This window comes from Musa acuminata, chromosome BXJ3-9 (assembly GCF_036884655.1).
Source record: "Musa acuminata AAA Group cultivar baxijiao chromosome BXJ3-9, Cavendish_Baxijiao_AAA, whole genome shotgun sequence".
Lineage (NCBI taxonomy): Eukaryota > Viridiplantae > Streptophyta > Magnoliopsida > Zingiberales > Musaceae > Musa > Musa acuminata.
Window position 1 is genome coordinate 47,607,950 of NC_088357.1, and position 14,195 is coordinate 47,622,144.

A 14,195-nucleotide genomic window follows, 5' to 3' on the forward strand; every position below is an offset into this window, starting at 1 on the left:
CATGCTTTATCTTATTTAAAATAAGATAAATATTTCCACAAAACTTCACCATTACTTGATAATCTATGCACGATCTTAATCTTACATAACCTATCTAAATGCAATCGCCATTTCCACATCATCTCGAGCATGTATTATTGCTCACCCTTACCATTCACTTAGTTTCCCACCAAAGCCCTGTGCGAAGCTTCACGTTCGATGTCTTTATAGGCTATTGACTACACTACTACTTGTTCACCTCTTACCTGATCAGATGCAAGTATGGCGTCAACAAAACCTAAGCCTACGTCTCTAAGATAGGAGGAAGCTTGGATAACACCGTGGTTGTGAGAGTTGGGTCCACGTAGGTGGAATCAAGTAAAATGGGCGTCAATTCGAGATGTCAACTCCCACCAGCAAATGGATATTAAGCAACCACACAAAAATCTATACGTGACATGGAGATTCTCTATGAATGCTAAGAACGACGCTCTCCATTGCCATGGTTAAGAGTATCATGTCTTGAATGAGTTTATATTGGTCAAATGAGGATTATGAGAATTATTAATCTGTAGCCATCTCACTGCTCTTTGCGTTGGTCGCTTAGCTAGCAAGTTTCTATCAAAGGGGAAGAATGAGTTTAGTCAAAGGTGACGGGAGCAGATTCCGATGAACGAGAGGTTGACTGACGTGATTCCGATGGTGTTGTCTGTCAAGAGTTAGTCTCGTAGCTTCTTGCGGTAAGCCTGCTTATGATACGCCGTATGTACAGGTTTCACATGCATGAATCCATGGAATTTTAGAGCTCGAGAGGGAGACACCAAGGCGAGAGGGGCATGCTCCGTCCGCCATGGGGCTGGGGCTGGGGAATGAGAACTGCTTCGGGTTCAAGGAACGGTGATTGAGGGCCTTGTCGTAGCCTGCCAGTCGCAGTGAAGGCCGGCATTCATGGTTTGATCTGTTCTGAATGATATGTTGTTCTCTCTCTTCCCCTCTCCGTCGTCCTGTGGGCATTCGATGCTGTGTCGGGACTCGTGACGATGACGTGGTGTTCCCACTCTCTCTCTCTCTCTCTCTCTCTCTCTCTCTCTCTCAGATCCAGCAACGCAATAAATCGAGTGATGGGCAGGCCAACAGATGCACCAGAGGGAGAAGAGGTGGAAACATAGAGCGGTTGACCAAATCCAGCACCCGACCGTTCATTTCATTAAAAGAAGACCAGAGCATCAAAGTCATAGATAACCAGGACGAGCCATGGAACGGCTAGATAAAGAGGGAGACAACTGTCGTGGTCTTCTCTTTGTCTCTAATTATGGGGGAGGAATCAGGACAAAGAGCAAGATAGCTTTGCATAAGCGGCGGCGGCGGCAGCAGCTGCGGCAGCAGCACTGAGGTGGGTTATCCTGTACTTGCTACATGGCCCCTTCAAATGAACGAGGAGCCACCTCTGGTTGATTGTCGATGTACTGAAAACCTGTGAATCTGCACTTCTGGAGCTTTTTTGGATCGTCTCTCCTTTGGGGACCCTTCGGCAGTGCAACTGGTACTGGTTGTTTGGAGTTTCATGTTTCGCCGGCCCTTCGGTTGTTTGGTTTAGGTGCTCTCTCTCTCTAGTTTCCACCTCTGACCCTAGTAGAGATTGGATTCTGTCTCCTTCGTGTCACCAGATCTGAGAGAAGCAACCAAGAGAAAAGGGAACGCGGCACTGATTGATCTTCACCACAAAGAATGTGAAGGGGAAAAACTGGAAAGATGATGGTCATCAGCAGAGAGTAGGAAGTTGACATAGTGTTTCTTTCTTTCCTCTTTTATAGATAGCCTTCTCTTTTTCTTCTTCGAATATTGGGCTCATACTTGACTGAAGAGCTGGCGAACCGGTGGTGGACCGGAGCTGCGGCGATGGGAGGGGCCAATCTCGGCGTCACCTCTGCGACCTCGGCTCCTTCCCTCCATCTCCGCAACACCAACAGCGCCGACGACCACTGCAACCTCCACTTCAGCAGAAGAGAGCAAGAGCTAACCACCACCAACAGTAGTGGCAGCAACAACCACCTCAACGACGACGACGGCCATGCCGACGTCCAGTCCGCAGGAGGCCTTGAGGTGGTCGAGGCTGGCGCAGGAGGTGGAGCGAGCGGCAATATCACTGGCAGGCGCCCGCGTGGCCGGCCGCCTGGGTCCAAGAACAAGCCGAAGCCACCCATAATCATCACGACAGAAAGCCCCAGCGCGCTCCGATCGCACGTCCTCGAGATCGCGGGCGGGACGGACATCATGGACGCCGTGGCGACCTTCGCTCGCCGGAGGCAGTGCGGTGTCTGCATCTTGAGCGGCCGTGGGGTCGTCACCAATGTCACGCTTCGACAGCCAGGTGCACCGCCGGGGGTCATCGTCCTCCATGGCCGCTTCGAGATCCTCTCTCTTTCCGGGGCGTTCCTTCCGGAGCCATCCCCACCTGGGGCAACCGGGCTCACGATCTACTTAGCCGGCGGCCAGGGGCAGGTGGTGGGAGGTAATGTTATGGGCGAATTGGTTTCATTAGGCACCGTGATGGTGATCGCAGCCACATTCTCGAACGCCACGTACGAGCGTCTACCCCTCGAGGAAGAAGAACCCGCGGTAGCGGGAGCTCCGCCAGGCACAGAGGCAATTAAGTTGCAGCAGAGCCAAAGGGGCGATGGAGGTGTGTCGACGCCGCTGTACAATCTACCGCTGAATCTTTCCCCTAATGGTGAGATGTCCATTGAGGCTTTCGGCGCTTGGGCGTCTGCTGCAACTCCTCAGCCGCCACCATCCTACTAAGTCTCTTCTCTTCATCTATGTTTGGCTACTGTTTCTGATAACTACTTATGCTTCTACTGTTCGTCGTCATTGCGCATGCGCGTTCTCTTTCTTCTGTGAACATATTTGTTAGCTGCAGTTTGATCATTCTCAGCAGCTTGTGGTTTTAATACCTACTTTCCACCTTTGTTATCTTCATGACCTATCCGAGGTTATTTAGTAAGCTAGCATGAAACATACTACATATTTGTCTTTCTGCAGTTATACTGCACTGAAGCTGGAATTTTATTCTTCTCTCAAAAGGAAAAAAACACAAGTTCTGATCATTTGTTCAATCGTAACTTTGGACTGACTACATATTGCTTTAGCTTGCTATAGTCTTTGTCTTCTGGTCTTTAGATTGTAGTCTCGCTGCTCATTTAGCAGTTTTCTTGAAGGGAAGATGTTCTTTGCCTGAATGTTCATTGTCATTAATGTAGTTTCTTCTTTTAATTATTTGTTTAGAATTCTCTTCCAATTCCCATATGACTTGCTTCTGTCATGTTAATATATACTCTTGCCTTTCATTTGTACACTAACCAAAACCTGTGGATAGTTAAGTACTCTATTGATGCTGCTGGCTTTCTGATATTAGATACTCAGAGCTTCATTCTAAAAAGACAAGCAAATTGCAAGGTAATCTCTGTCCTGCTTGATAAACACAGCTCAGTTGAAGATGATGTTGCTTTGAGGCACACAATCTCTGTACGTAAATTGTGTGCACAGTTATGGATTATTGCTCAAGGGAAACAATTTTGCTCATGGCTTATCATGACTAGGGTTTCGATTCGGTCAAAGTTCTCTTACTGCCAAGCATTAGGTTTCTGAAGTTTGAATCTTAGATTATTTCAATGTAAGAGAAACTTATGCATATATGTAGCAACCTCAATTTTGTTTGTTTTGAACTTTGGTTTGGGCTTAGAATCTGTTCAAAAACTTTGCTATTTATTATCGTCGGAATTGATTTCTAATGAAATCTGAAATAATGCACATCTTAAATTGTTAGATGCGGATTCGGTCAAATTCATTGATGTTAGTATTGTTAAATCTTTACCTAAAAATGTAGTCTTATTTGACTGAATTGTGTCATATTGCTAAGTCATTCTTTTGCAGATAAAGAATTTCCGGAAAATTTGTTCTTCCCAAGATAGTGATAATGGCCATTCAAATAACTTCAAAATAAGCATTGTGCAGTTGTAAGACCAAATCTTACACCAATAATGGATATTTTTCATTCTACTTTGAGATCCACTGCTTCCATTTTAGTCAAAAGCTCTGACTTTTTGAGGTAACTTCATTCTGTTGTAAGGGTTGGCACAAAATTTTTCTTTCGACTTGAAGCCAACTCTTTTAAGTGTTTTGGGTGTGTTAGAAGATTGCTGCACTTTCAGCATTATTGCTACCCTGAATTCATCTGCTTAAATATCACTGCAACTACATACATTGAGCTAATAAAGCACTAATGATGTGGAATCTATGTATTGTGTAGTATACAGACCTCAATTTTCTTAGATCTCTCTTCCTTTCAACATTTTGTTGTTTCTTTTTCTTATATGTTTCTCATGAGATAGATTTCATTTGTTTGTACTTCGATATGCATCTTCTTAGATTTAATTTGCTGGTGACACACATTTCCAGTTTCATATATACCAATGCACTGCCAACCCTAGACATTCATTTCAGATGCATCACTGAAAATAATAGTATTACATCAATATGGATTACCAAAGTTGAGTACAGTGCAAGATTTTGTTTTGTTTATTCTTTAGAAAATATTATTGTCATCACCGGTCGCAATATCAAGTGCTAATTTTCGTATTCTTTCTGAGATTAGTTCATGCATAGTTTCGATATGATATGGGTGTCTATCATCTCCAGTGCTTTACTCTTATTTTGATGATCATCAAATTCAGAATTCAGGATTGATGCTTGATTATTCTGTACCTGAATCTTTTTTCCTCTATCGGTAATCAAAGATCAACACAATAATCATTCAAAATTATCAGTTTAATGCATGGATGTTGTTAGCATGCCTGTATTGGACTTCCAGTTCCATCTTTCAATGATTTGCTTTTACTAGCAATGCCTCAAGAACAATTCTTCTGTACTTTCATGAGCTTGAGATCATGTTCGATCTTGTAAAAGCTTGTAAGCATCCAGTTTCGGGTCATACATCAGGCATTACTGTAGTCTTCATTTGGGAAGACAAAAGTCTCAGTCAGCTGCCATTGTTTCCTTTGGAGATTCCTTTAGCTCCTTCCTCCTTCTCATATTTCAGTCAAACATATGCAAAAGGTTTGGTTCAATTAACATCATTTGTTGATTTGGTTAGAATAATTAAGCACCAACTTGTCACCTTCCATGATCACTACAATGCTAAAGGATTCATGCAGTGAAATCCTTTCCTATATAATATTCTCATGAATGGCTTGTTCATGTGTGCATATAAAGCCATGTATATAGTCCACTTCAGGAAGAGGTTATAACCCATTTGCCTGTGACTAGTACACAATCTCTTAAAATCTTCTCTTAAATGAGTTCATTTATGCCTTGATCAAATTACAAACTGTGCAATCAGTCTTCTCTTAAATGATCTAATTTGTTCTGCAATCTTGTAATAGTTTGTAGTAAAACTATGCAAATAATGCTGGGGGATTAATGGCCTATTTCCTCCTCCAAAGTGTCATCCTTTTTGTGCCTTGAGCTTGCTCGACTGGAAAGGTTGAAGGATGAGCTCATGTACTTTGTTGAGCTCCAAGTTGCCTGCCATTTCTATGGAGGTCTTTGGCTTTGCAACTTCTCCACCAGGTGCACAGTTAAGATCTGGATCAGCAAACAGCTGCTCTTCTAATCCATGGCACAAGGGTTTGACCTTGTTTGATTCAGAATCATCAACCGAGGAGGATGATCACTTCATTCTGTGCTTATAGACGTGGGTGTGTAGGATCAGCTTATTCTTTGCAGAAAGTTAGTATAATGTAGCGACGAGTTATGCTTCTTTGGCTGTACCACATAGAAGAAGTCAGAGATGTGCTATCGAGGAGCTACTAAGTCGTACGTGAACTCGAGGTCTCAGATTGGTTTGTGTTGGTGAGCTGAGCTCAAGCTTGGGAGCTTCGATCCGCCTCCTGCGGAAGCAGCTTGAAGAAGGTGAACTCTATAGTAAGAGAGATTGCGTCAAAGGTGACCGGAAAATATATTTTTCTTTCCACACCGCATCCAAAACATTAAAGTAAGAGCAGTCGATCCTTAATTTCCAAGCATTTCTTTTTACTGAAAAGAAATTTTCTTTACTAATTCAACGGAGAACCAAAAAAAAAAACCCTAAAAATTGAGCATCACTCTTCTTAGAAAAAACAAAGATTTGCTCTACCTTACCTAACATGTCTTTGTATCGTTTCAATTTTATCGGATATCTTCAAAAGAGACTATCTAACATACCCGGTCAACTGATTGACTACTTCATTTTATTATTTAAACCTAAACCTAAACTTCCTCATGATCCGGAACGAAACCTAAACCTTCGATCCAGTCCCCTCGTATGGAATCGTCACGATTCAATTTGAGCATTTAAACAAATAAATATCATCTCGAGAAACTAAGAAATATTTATAGATACTAGAGGGCCGATCAATTTATCTTTATAAATATTTTTATCAATGAAATAAAAATAAAGAGGCTTTAATTACCCGACACCATAAGAGTCTTTATGTATATGTATATATATATTTATGATCTCTGATTTATACTCCTACTAGATTGATTAATAAAATAATGACATAGATTCTGATCCAGTTTAGAGAATAATACATATCAAGATGGTGGTGGCCTATCACCTCAACTTTGTGGCCTCACTGGGGTCGTGTTTGGCTGTTGGTAGGATTGCTTGGGAGGATGGTTGGGTGCACTCAGCTGCAACACTTGAAAGAGCAGTCTTCTTCTTCACACATAGGAGATTGTTGTGTTGGGTGAATGGGAAAATAAATTGGAGAAAAAAAAGAAGAAAATTTCAGTTTTCTTGTGTTTTGGCCCACAGAAAAGTTGCAAAGATTGAAATATGGGAAAGTGAATACCAAAAAGAAATTGGCAATACCTCACTATAATTGTTATGTTTCAGTTATTTAAGATGGGGCTATGTTAATCTTTTTTACTATTGAGCTTTGCACAAAATATTATTGCTAGTACATTTTGTTTATAATAAATTTTTTTAGGTTTAAATATTTAAAGATTTCTTGAAGTACAATTATTATCATTTTAGATAATTCTTTCTTAATTTTATTTTTTTTTATCGATGTTATGAAAAATATCGATAATGACTATATCAATCTAATTTGGTTCGAGTCACTTGTCTAAGAATCCTTAAGTGGAGTCAAGAATGTCTCGAATACTTGATCAAAGATCAACCTATAAATAAAAAGATCAAAGTTGGTTGGGTTTCTAACGTAATTCCTCTAGTTCTAAGTTGGAAACTCAATAGAGTAGAGATGACAGTAACAAATGTTTATAGATGTGATGAATTTTTATAATCGGTTCAACTATAAAAAATATTTTATCATATGATATTCTCTTAACATTTTATATTCGATTGATATCCATGTGATTCAATAATTAATCAAAGCCTTGGCCACCTCGATCTGACTAAATTGAAATGAATGTTTTTCATATTTTATTTAATTACTTATAAATATATTTTACTCCTCATAAATTTATTTCAGTATTCTCATCTAGTTACATGGACTTTTTATATATATATATATATTATTTTTTAACATCTAAGCAATTGACTTGATAGAAACATGACTTGGAAATAATAATTGCATCTCATTAATACATTTGACGAGAGAAAAAGCTATTGACGTCTATATCAATCCGACATAAATCTAATCATACGAGAGTAAAATATTTCGTAAAATATATTTCACGAGAGGAAAGAATACTCTATGAAATATTTTTTGAATTCTTATTCACATGGATAGATAAATATATGATAATCTAAACTATTATGTGTTAGATAATGATTAATCAACGGTATATTTTCCATCGACATCTAACACCCATTATATTAACCCATTCTTTATTCGTAGGAATGTGGCCCCATTGACATCTAACCATGTCATGTCGGCATGAGACAGCCTTTTATTTGCCAACATTTATCGACAAGCATGTTTCATGTTTCTATTCACACAACAAAGTCCTCCGCCCGTACGATACTGTCACATTTGCCTTTGCTTCACTAGCATTTATTATAAGTGCATTGATCCCTACCGAAAGAGACCTTCGAGGTCATTGGAGTTCCACTCTTCATGATTCAACAGGTCTCCCGGTCTAATCTCTTCCGTAGCATAAAATTCTTTAACATGCATGATTATGAGCATTTAGTAGATTAAGAAAAATGTTCTTTCGATAATTAGATTAGATTAGATTGTAGGCAATTGAGTTAGGATTTCGAATCCAATCAAGATTCACTTTGGCACTTGTCATACATACAAGTGTTAAGTAAAGAGGATCGATCTTTGATAACCACTCATTAAAAATATTTTTGATGCTTAAATTAAATTTTGAGAATAGTAAAGACTAGAATATATTAGAGGATATTTTTACAGTGTGACATTGAACGAAGGTCGTGATTAGTATCGTGAACGATTACACGAGCTATACGACTGAAATCATGCATTCAAACATTAGATATTATGATTCTAAAGTAACGACTCATATTAACGCTCCTACCAAATATAACATCTTATCAGTATCGAGTCATTGTTTTCATCGATATCGAGTCATCATTCTTGTCGATGCCGAGTGAGTTGATGTATCGATCAAATTAATATAGCATATTATTGCCAAATTATAATTGAATTTATAATTGAGTGAATTTCTGGAAATAATATATTTTCTTTGTAGAAATAACCACAGGTTATTATGTGCCAAAGGAAAGAATATTTTTCTTCTTTCTTCTCATATTTTAGTCAAACATGTGGAACAGTTGATTCAAAACATCTTTGGTTCAACATCAATTGTTGATTAGGTTAGAATATGACCAAGTACCTACTTGTGACCTTCCATGATCACTGCATTCAAGGTTTCATGAATGGCTAGTACAAAAAGGTTTCGTGCACCCTGTGAGCAGTTCACAGTTCACACTCTTTATCTTCTCTTAAATGACCCAATTGACGCATGGATCACATTGCAAGCTATGCAATCAATCTTCTCCTGTTTCCATGTCCACAGTGTCATCATGTCTTTCCATCGATGGTTGTGTTGTGTTAGATTTGTGTTGATCTTTCCATTCACATGAACATAGTCAAGGTTGGCAGCCGGCCATGAAAGCAACTATTTTGTTCGTGATGAAAATTTTCCTGAGCCATGACCAATTGCAGCGGCCTCGGTATCTGAATGTTTTCCTGTTCTCATATAATCAATGGGAGTTCAACTCAAGTCCTTATCATCGTCTCCGATGGTAGACCACATCCTGGATTACCGCAGGCAGAATTCACGCCTCCTCTGAATTGGAGCCCCGTTTAAGATGGGATGCGTACAGGAGCCAGAAGCCGGGCTGTTGCTTCTGTGAAGGCATGGCGCTGCTATCCAGGCTGCCGCTTCTGGTCCTTCTCGCGGAGCTCGCAGCGGCGTCCTATGATGTCGGATTCGTCTTCGATGGATTCACCGGCGGCGCGAACCTGAGCATGAACGGCTACGCCGAGGTCACCTCCGACGGCCTCCTGAAGCTGACCAACTTCACACCGGAAGTGACGGGACATGCCTTCTACCCTTCCCCGATCAACTTCAAGAACGCTACGAATGGCAGGCCGATATCGTTCTCGACTACCTTCGTGTTCGCCATCGTGCCGGTGTACCCCAACATGAGCGGCCACGGCATCGCTTTTGCTCTCGCCCCCAACAGGGAGCTCCCCGGATCCATGCCCAGCCAAGATCTGGGCCTCTTCAACATTTCCGACCACGGCCAAGCTAGCAACCATGTGGTGGCTGTCGAGCTCGACACGGTGAAGTCCGTGGATTTCGATGATATCAACGCAAACCATGTGGGCATCGATGTCAATAGCTTGAAGTCCCTGAACGCGTCGCCGGTGGCTTACTTCGATTCCCGAGAAGGCGTGCTCAAAAGCCTGCAGCTGATAAGTGGCGAGCCGATGCAGGTTTGGGTCGATTACCATGGCGGGGAGACGAAGCTTGATGTCATGGTAGCTCCTCTTAATGAGCCCAAACCTGCGGTGCCGCTCGTGTCCTCCACCATCAACCTCTCATCGATCGTCTTGGACGAGATGTACGTGGGCTTCTCTGCCGCCACGGGTGCCGCGACAGGATGCCATTACATTCTAGGATGGAGCTTCGGTCTCAATCGAGATGCTCCACCGCTGGATCTCTCTAAGCTTCCTCAACTTCCTCGTCAAGGAGGTCGGACGAAGAGATCAACAGAGGTCTTGGCCATCGAGCTAACTTTGGCTGCAATAATCCTCTTGTTGATCTCCACCGCCGTTGTCACCTTCATCATCAGAAGACGGAAGAAGTTCGCCGAGATGCACGAGGACTGGGAGCTTGAATACGGGCCTCATAGATTCTCCTACAAGGATCTCTACAGAGCGACGAAGGGCTTCCACGAACAGAACCTGCTCGGTGTCGGAGGCTTCGGTCGGGTCTACAAGGGCGTCCTGCCGACATCCAAGATGGAGATCGCAGTCAAGAAGATTTCACATGATTCGAAGCAGGGGATGAGGGAATTCATCTCGGAGATCGTGAGCATGGGCCGGCTGCGGCACCGCAACCTGGTTCAGCTCCTCGGCTACTGCCGACGCCAGGGGGAGCTCCTCCTGGTGTACGACTACATGACGAATGGTAGTCTAGATAGGTACATCTTCGACCTCAAGAGGCCACCGCTAAGTTGGTCTCGGAGGTTCCATGTGATCAAAGGAGTGGCAGCAGGGCTTCTGTACCTGCACGACGGATGGGAGAAGATGGTGATTCACAGAGACATCAAGGCCAGCAATGTTCTCATGGACACAGAATTCAACGGAAGACTGGGAGACTTCGGTCTGGCGAGGTTGTATGATCACGGGACTAATCACCAGACCACGCGTATCGTGGGAACACTGGGCTACCTTGCGCCAGAACTCAGCATGACCGGCAAGGCGACGACACAGACGGATGTGTACGCCTTCGGTGCTTTCCTACTGGAGGTTGCCTGTGGGAGAAGGCCGATGGATGTGCACGCACCGGCGGACACGCCGAACCTGGTGGACTACGTGCTCGAGTGCTGGAAGATGGATGCGATTGCGGAGGCGAGGGATCCCAAGCTGGGAGACGACTACTCGGCGAAGGAGGTGGAGTTGGTGCTCAAGCTTGGGCTGCTCTGCTCACACCCGGATCCCATGGCCAGGCCGAGCATGAAGCAGGTGATGCAGTTCTTGGAAGGCGATGCTCCCTTGCCGATGACCACGGCCGGAAGCCTCATCAGCAGTGTCGCCAAGCAGAGATACGATCGAACGTTCGATGATTTCCTCATGTCGTATTCATCTTTCTCGGACGCGTCGCACGTAACGCATTCAGCAACGTTGCTTTCGACGGCCGATGATTCCGCCGTGCAATTGGACGGATAAATCGAGTCTTTCGCTCTTTATACAGCATTCTCTATTTCATCAATCACATGTTGATTCGATGGAAATACATTTCGTATCTCTGCAGACAACATTGATCTTTGGCAGAGAGCGATCGGAAATATACAATATAGTGGTAGCACAGGTGATCTACAGTTCTAAGCAATAATGATGATCGACTGATCGGATGTTTTATGGATCGCATAACTGATATCTTTCGATCGATAATTATTAGGTTTCAGGATAAGCTTCCGGAGAGGAGAGAGGTAAAAGCTTCTCCTTGGCATTCAGTCATGTAAGTTTTCTTGATGATTCGTGTGTTTGGGAGAAAACAGAGGATTAGGACTTGGGTGAGACATTCTTCTCCTCACTTTCGATTCTACCTTTGGTATAAAAATGATTTCATAAGAAAAGTGCAGTGTATCTATATAATTCAATTTATATAAAGTTCTTCATTTAAATCCACATTCATGTTAAGCCTAAATGATCTGTTACTAGGATTCTTGAACTTGAAATTTATTTATATAGTTGATGTTGCACTCAAATGATTTCCTTTCCAAAAATGTATTGGAATAACATAAGTATTGATTTTGTATACATACTATCGATATCTTATTAGTCGTATAATTAAATACGATCGATATCTTATTAGTCGTATAATTAAATACTTTGGTACACACTAAATGACCAACACTTATTCTTTATCCATTTCAATGTCGTGTGGCTAACATGGTGTTACTCCTTTATCCATTTCAATATCGTGTGGCTAACATGATGTTGCTCCTCACATGTTACTACGGATGGAGAATGAGCAAATCTCTATTATATATTTTCTAGATCATAAAACACATATGACTTCAAAACCCAGGCCCTTATTTATAGTCACAATAGGAGATAACAAGCTTGATTTTCCCGATGTGGGACTATATGGGACTTGCCAAACTAACAAATCTTTACCTTGGCATGTTCCAATATTGACAATTAACAAAATTTGCTCCACCTTCTTCATAAAAGCCCAGGCAATCACCAATAATGAGCACCAACCAAGTCCAAGCACTACTTTAACTTGTAAATCGGAAGAGATTTCGTAAGCATATCAGCATATTATCCTTTATATGAATTTTCTACACAAGGACCTTTCCCTCAATAGTGGTATCCCGAATAAAATGAAACTTCACATCGATGTGTTTCGTCCTCTCATGATACATCTAGTCTTTAGTCAAATGAATAGCCCTTTAACTATCATAGTAAATTGTAGTAACACCTTCTTGAAGACATAATTCGTCGAACAAACCTCTTAACTATCAAACTTCTTTAATCGCCTCTATCACTATCATATATTCTGCCTATGTAGTAGATAAAGCCACGATAGGTTGTAAGAAAGCTTTCCAACTAACTGCACAACCGCCAACGCAAAAAACATAGCCTGTCAAAGATCTTCGTTTATCAAGATCCATAGAATAATTAGGGTCGACGAAACCAATTAAAGTGTTATGATTTTTTCCAAACTCCAAACAAGCATCAAAAGTCCCTTGCAAGTATACAAGACATATATCTGCTAATCACACTGACTGCTTGTGAAATATCTAAATGAGTACAAACCATTACATACATAATACAGCCGATAGCACTGGAATATAGAACTTGCACCATATATTCTTTCTTTTTAACTGACTGTGGTGACTGAGTAGCAGATAGCCGAAAATGGCTAGTAAGAAGAGTACTCACTAGCTTAGCGTTTTTTATGCTAAACCTCTCCAAAACTTTCTCGATATAATTTTTCTAGGTCAGAAATAATTTTCCAACTTCTCGTTCTCTTTTGATCTCCATGCCAAGAATTTTCTTAGCTGCTCCCAAATATTTCATTTCTAATTCACTACTCAGCTGCATTTTCAAAGTGTAAATTTCTGATAAATTCTTAGCTGCAATAAGCATGTCATTAACATAAAGCAACAAATACACAAAAGAGCCATCAGTTAACTTCCGGAAGTAGACACAGCTATCATACATTCTCCTCGTGTAACCATGACCCAACATAAAAGAATCAAACCTCTTATACCACTATATTGTAGACTGCTTCTTATATGTCAACTTCAATCCGTACAAAGATTTCTTTAACAAGCAAATATGATCTTCCTTACCGTCAACTTCAAATCCATGAGGTTGCTCCATGTAAATTTGTTCTTTAAGTTCACCATGTAAGAAAGCTGTCTTGACATCTAGTTGCTCCAATTCCAAATCATACATGGCAACTAAAGCAAGCAAAACACGAATAGAGCTATGTTTAACAATAGGTAAAAATATGTCATTAAAATCAACACCATGTACCTGACTATAGCCCTTTGCAACCAATCGTGCTTTGTACCTTGTATCTTCAACCCCTGGAATACCTTCCTTTTGAAAACCCATTTGCATCCAATAATTTTCTTACCCGAAGACGGCTTCACATGATCTCAAGTTCTATTCTGATGGAGAGATTCAATTTCTTCATTCATCGTAATCAACCACTTAGCGAAATTATCACAAGAAACTGTATCTGAGTATGTAGTAGGCTCACCAACTTCACCTGTTTCATCTGCAACAGATAAAGCATATGCAACCAAATTTATATATCTTTGTGGTAGTCGAATATCTCTCCGTGGTCTATCACTGACTATGAAATATTGCTCTTCCTCTGGATCATCTTCGTCAGTAGACTTGGGACCATCTATCAGCATTCTTTGAGCAAAAGAGTTCGACTGAAAAGAATCAGAAATATCCATCTCAAGCTCCACCTACTTTTGCGCA

The 14,195-nt window shown here is 41.4% G+C and overlaps 2 protein-coding genes across 2 annotated transcripts; both read left to right on the forward strand.

Moving 5' to 3' along the window:
* The first annotated feature begins 742 nt into the window (after nt 1-742).
* Nucleotides 743-3,080, forward strand: LOC103999270 (AT-hook motif nuclear-localized protein 23-like). The gene is made up of 2 exons (XM_018831385.2): nt 743-1,522; nt 1,647-3,080. The coding sequence occupies exon 2, from the start codon at nt 1,879-1,881 to the stop codon at nt 2,779-2,781; it is 903 nt and encodes a 300-aa protein (XP_018686930.2). The 5' UTR covers nt 743-1,522; nt 1,647-1,878; the 3' UTR covers nt 2,782-3,080.
* Nucleotides 3,081-8,958: 5,878 nt separating this feature from the next.
* Nucleotides 8,959-11,550, forward strand: LOC135649465 (L-type lectin-domain containing receptor kinase IV.1-like). Its single transcript, XM_065167840.1, has one exon. The coding sequence runs from the start codon at nt 9,372-9,374 to the stop codon at nt 11,409-11,411; it is 2,040 nt and encodes a 679-aa protein (XP_065023912.1). The 5' UTR covers nt 8,959-9,371; the 3' UTR covers nt 11,412-11,550.
* Nucleotides 11,551-14,195: the final 2,645 nt, after the last annotated feature.

What these genes read in the sequence shown, in the direction of transcription:
- LOC103999270 (XM_018831385.2), top strand. Translation starts at nt 1,879, where the DNA reads ATGGGAGGGGCCAATCTCGGCGTCACCTCTGCGACCTCGGCTCCTTCC.
- LOC135649465 (XM_065167840.1), top strand. Translation starts at nt 9,372, where the DNA reads ATGGCGCTGCTATCCAGGCTGCCGCTTCTGGTCCTTCTCGCGGAGCTC.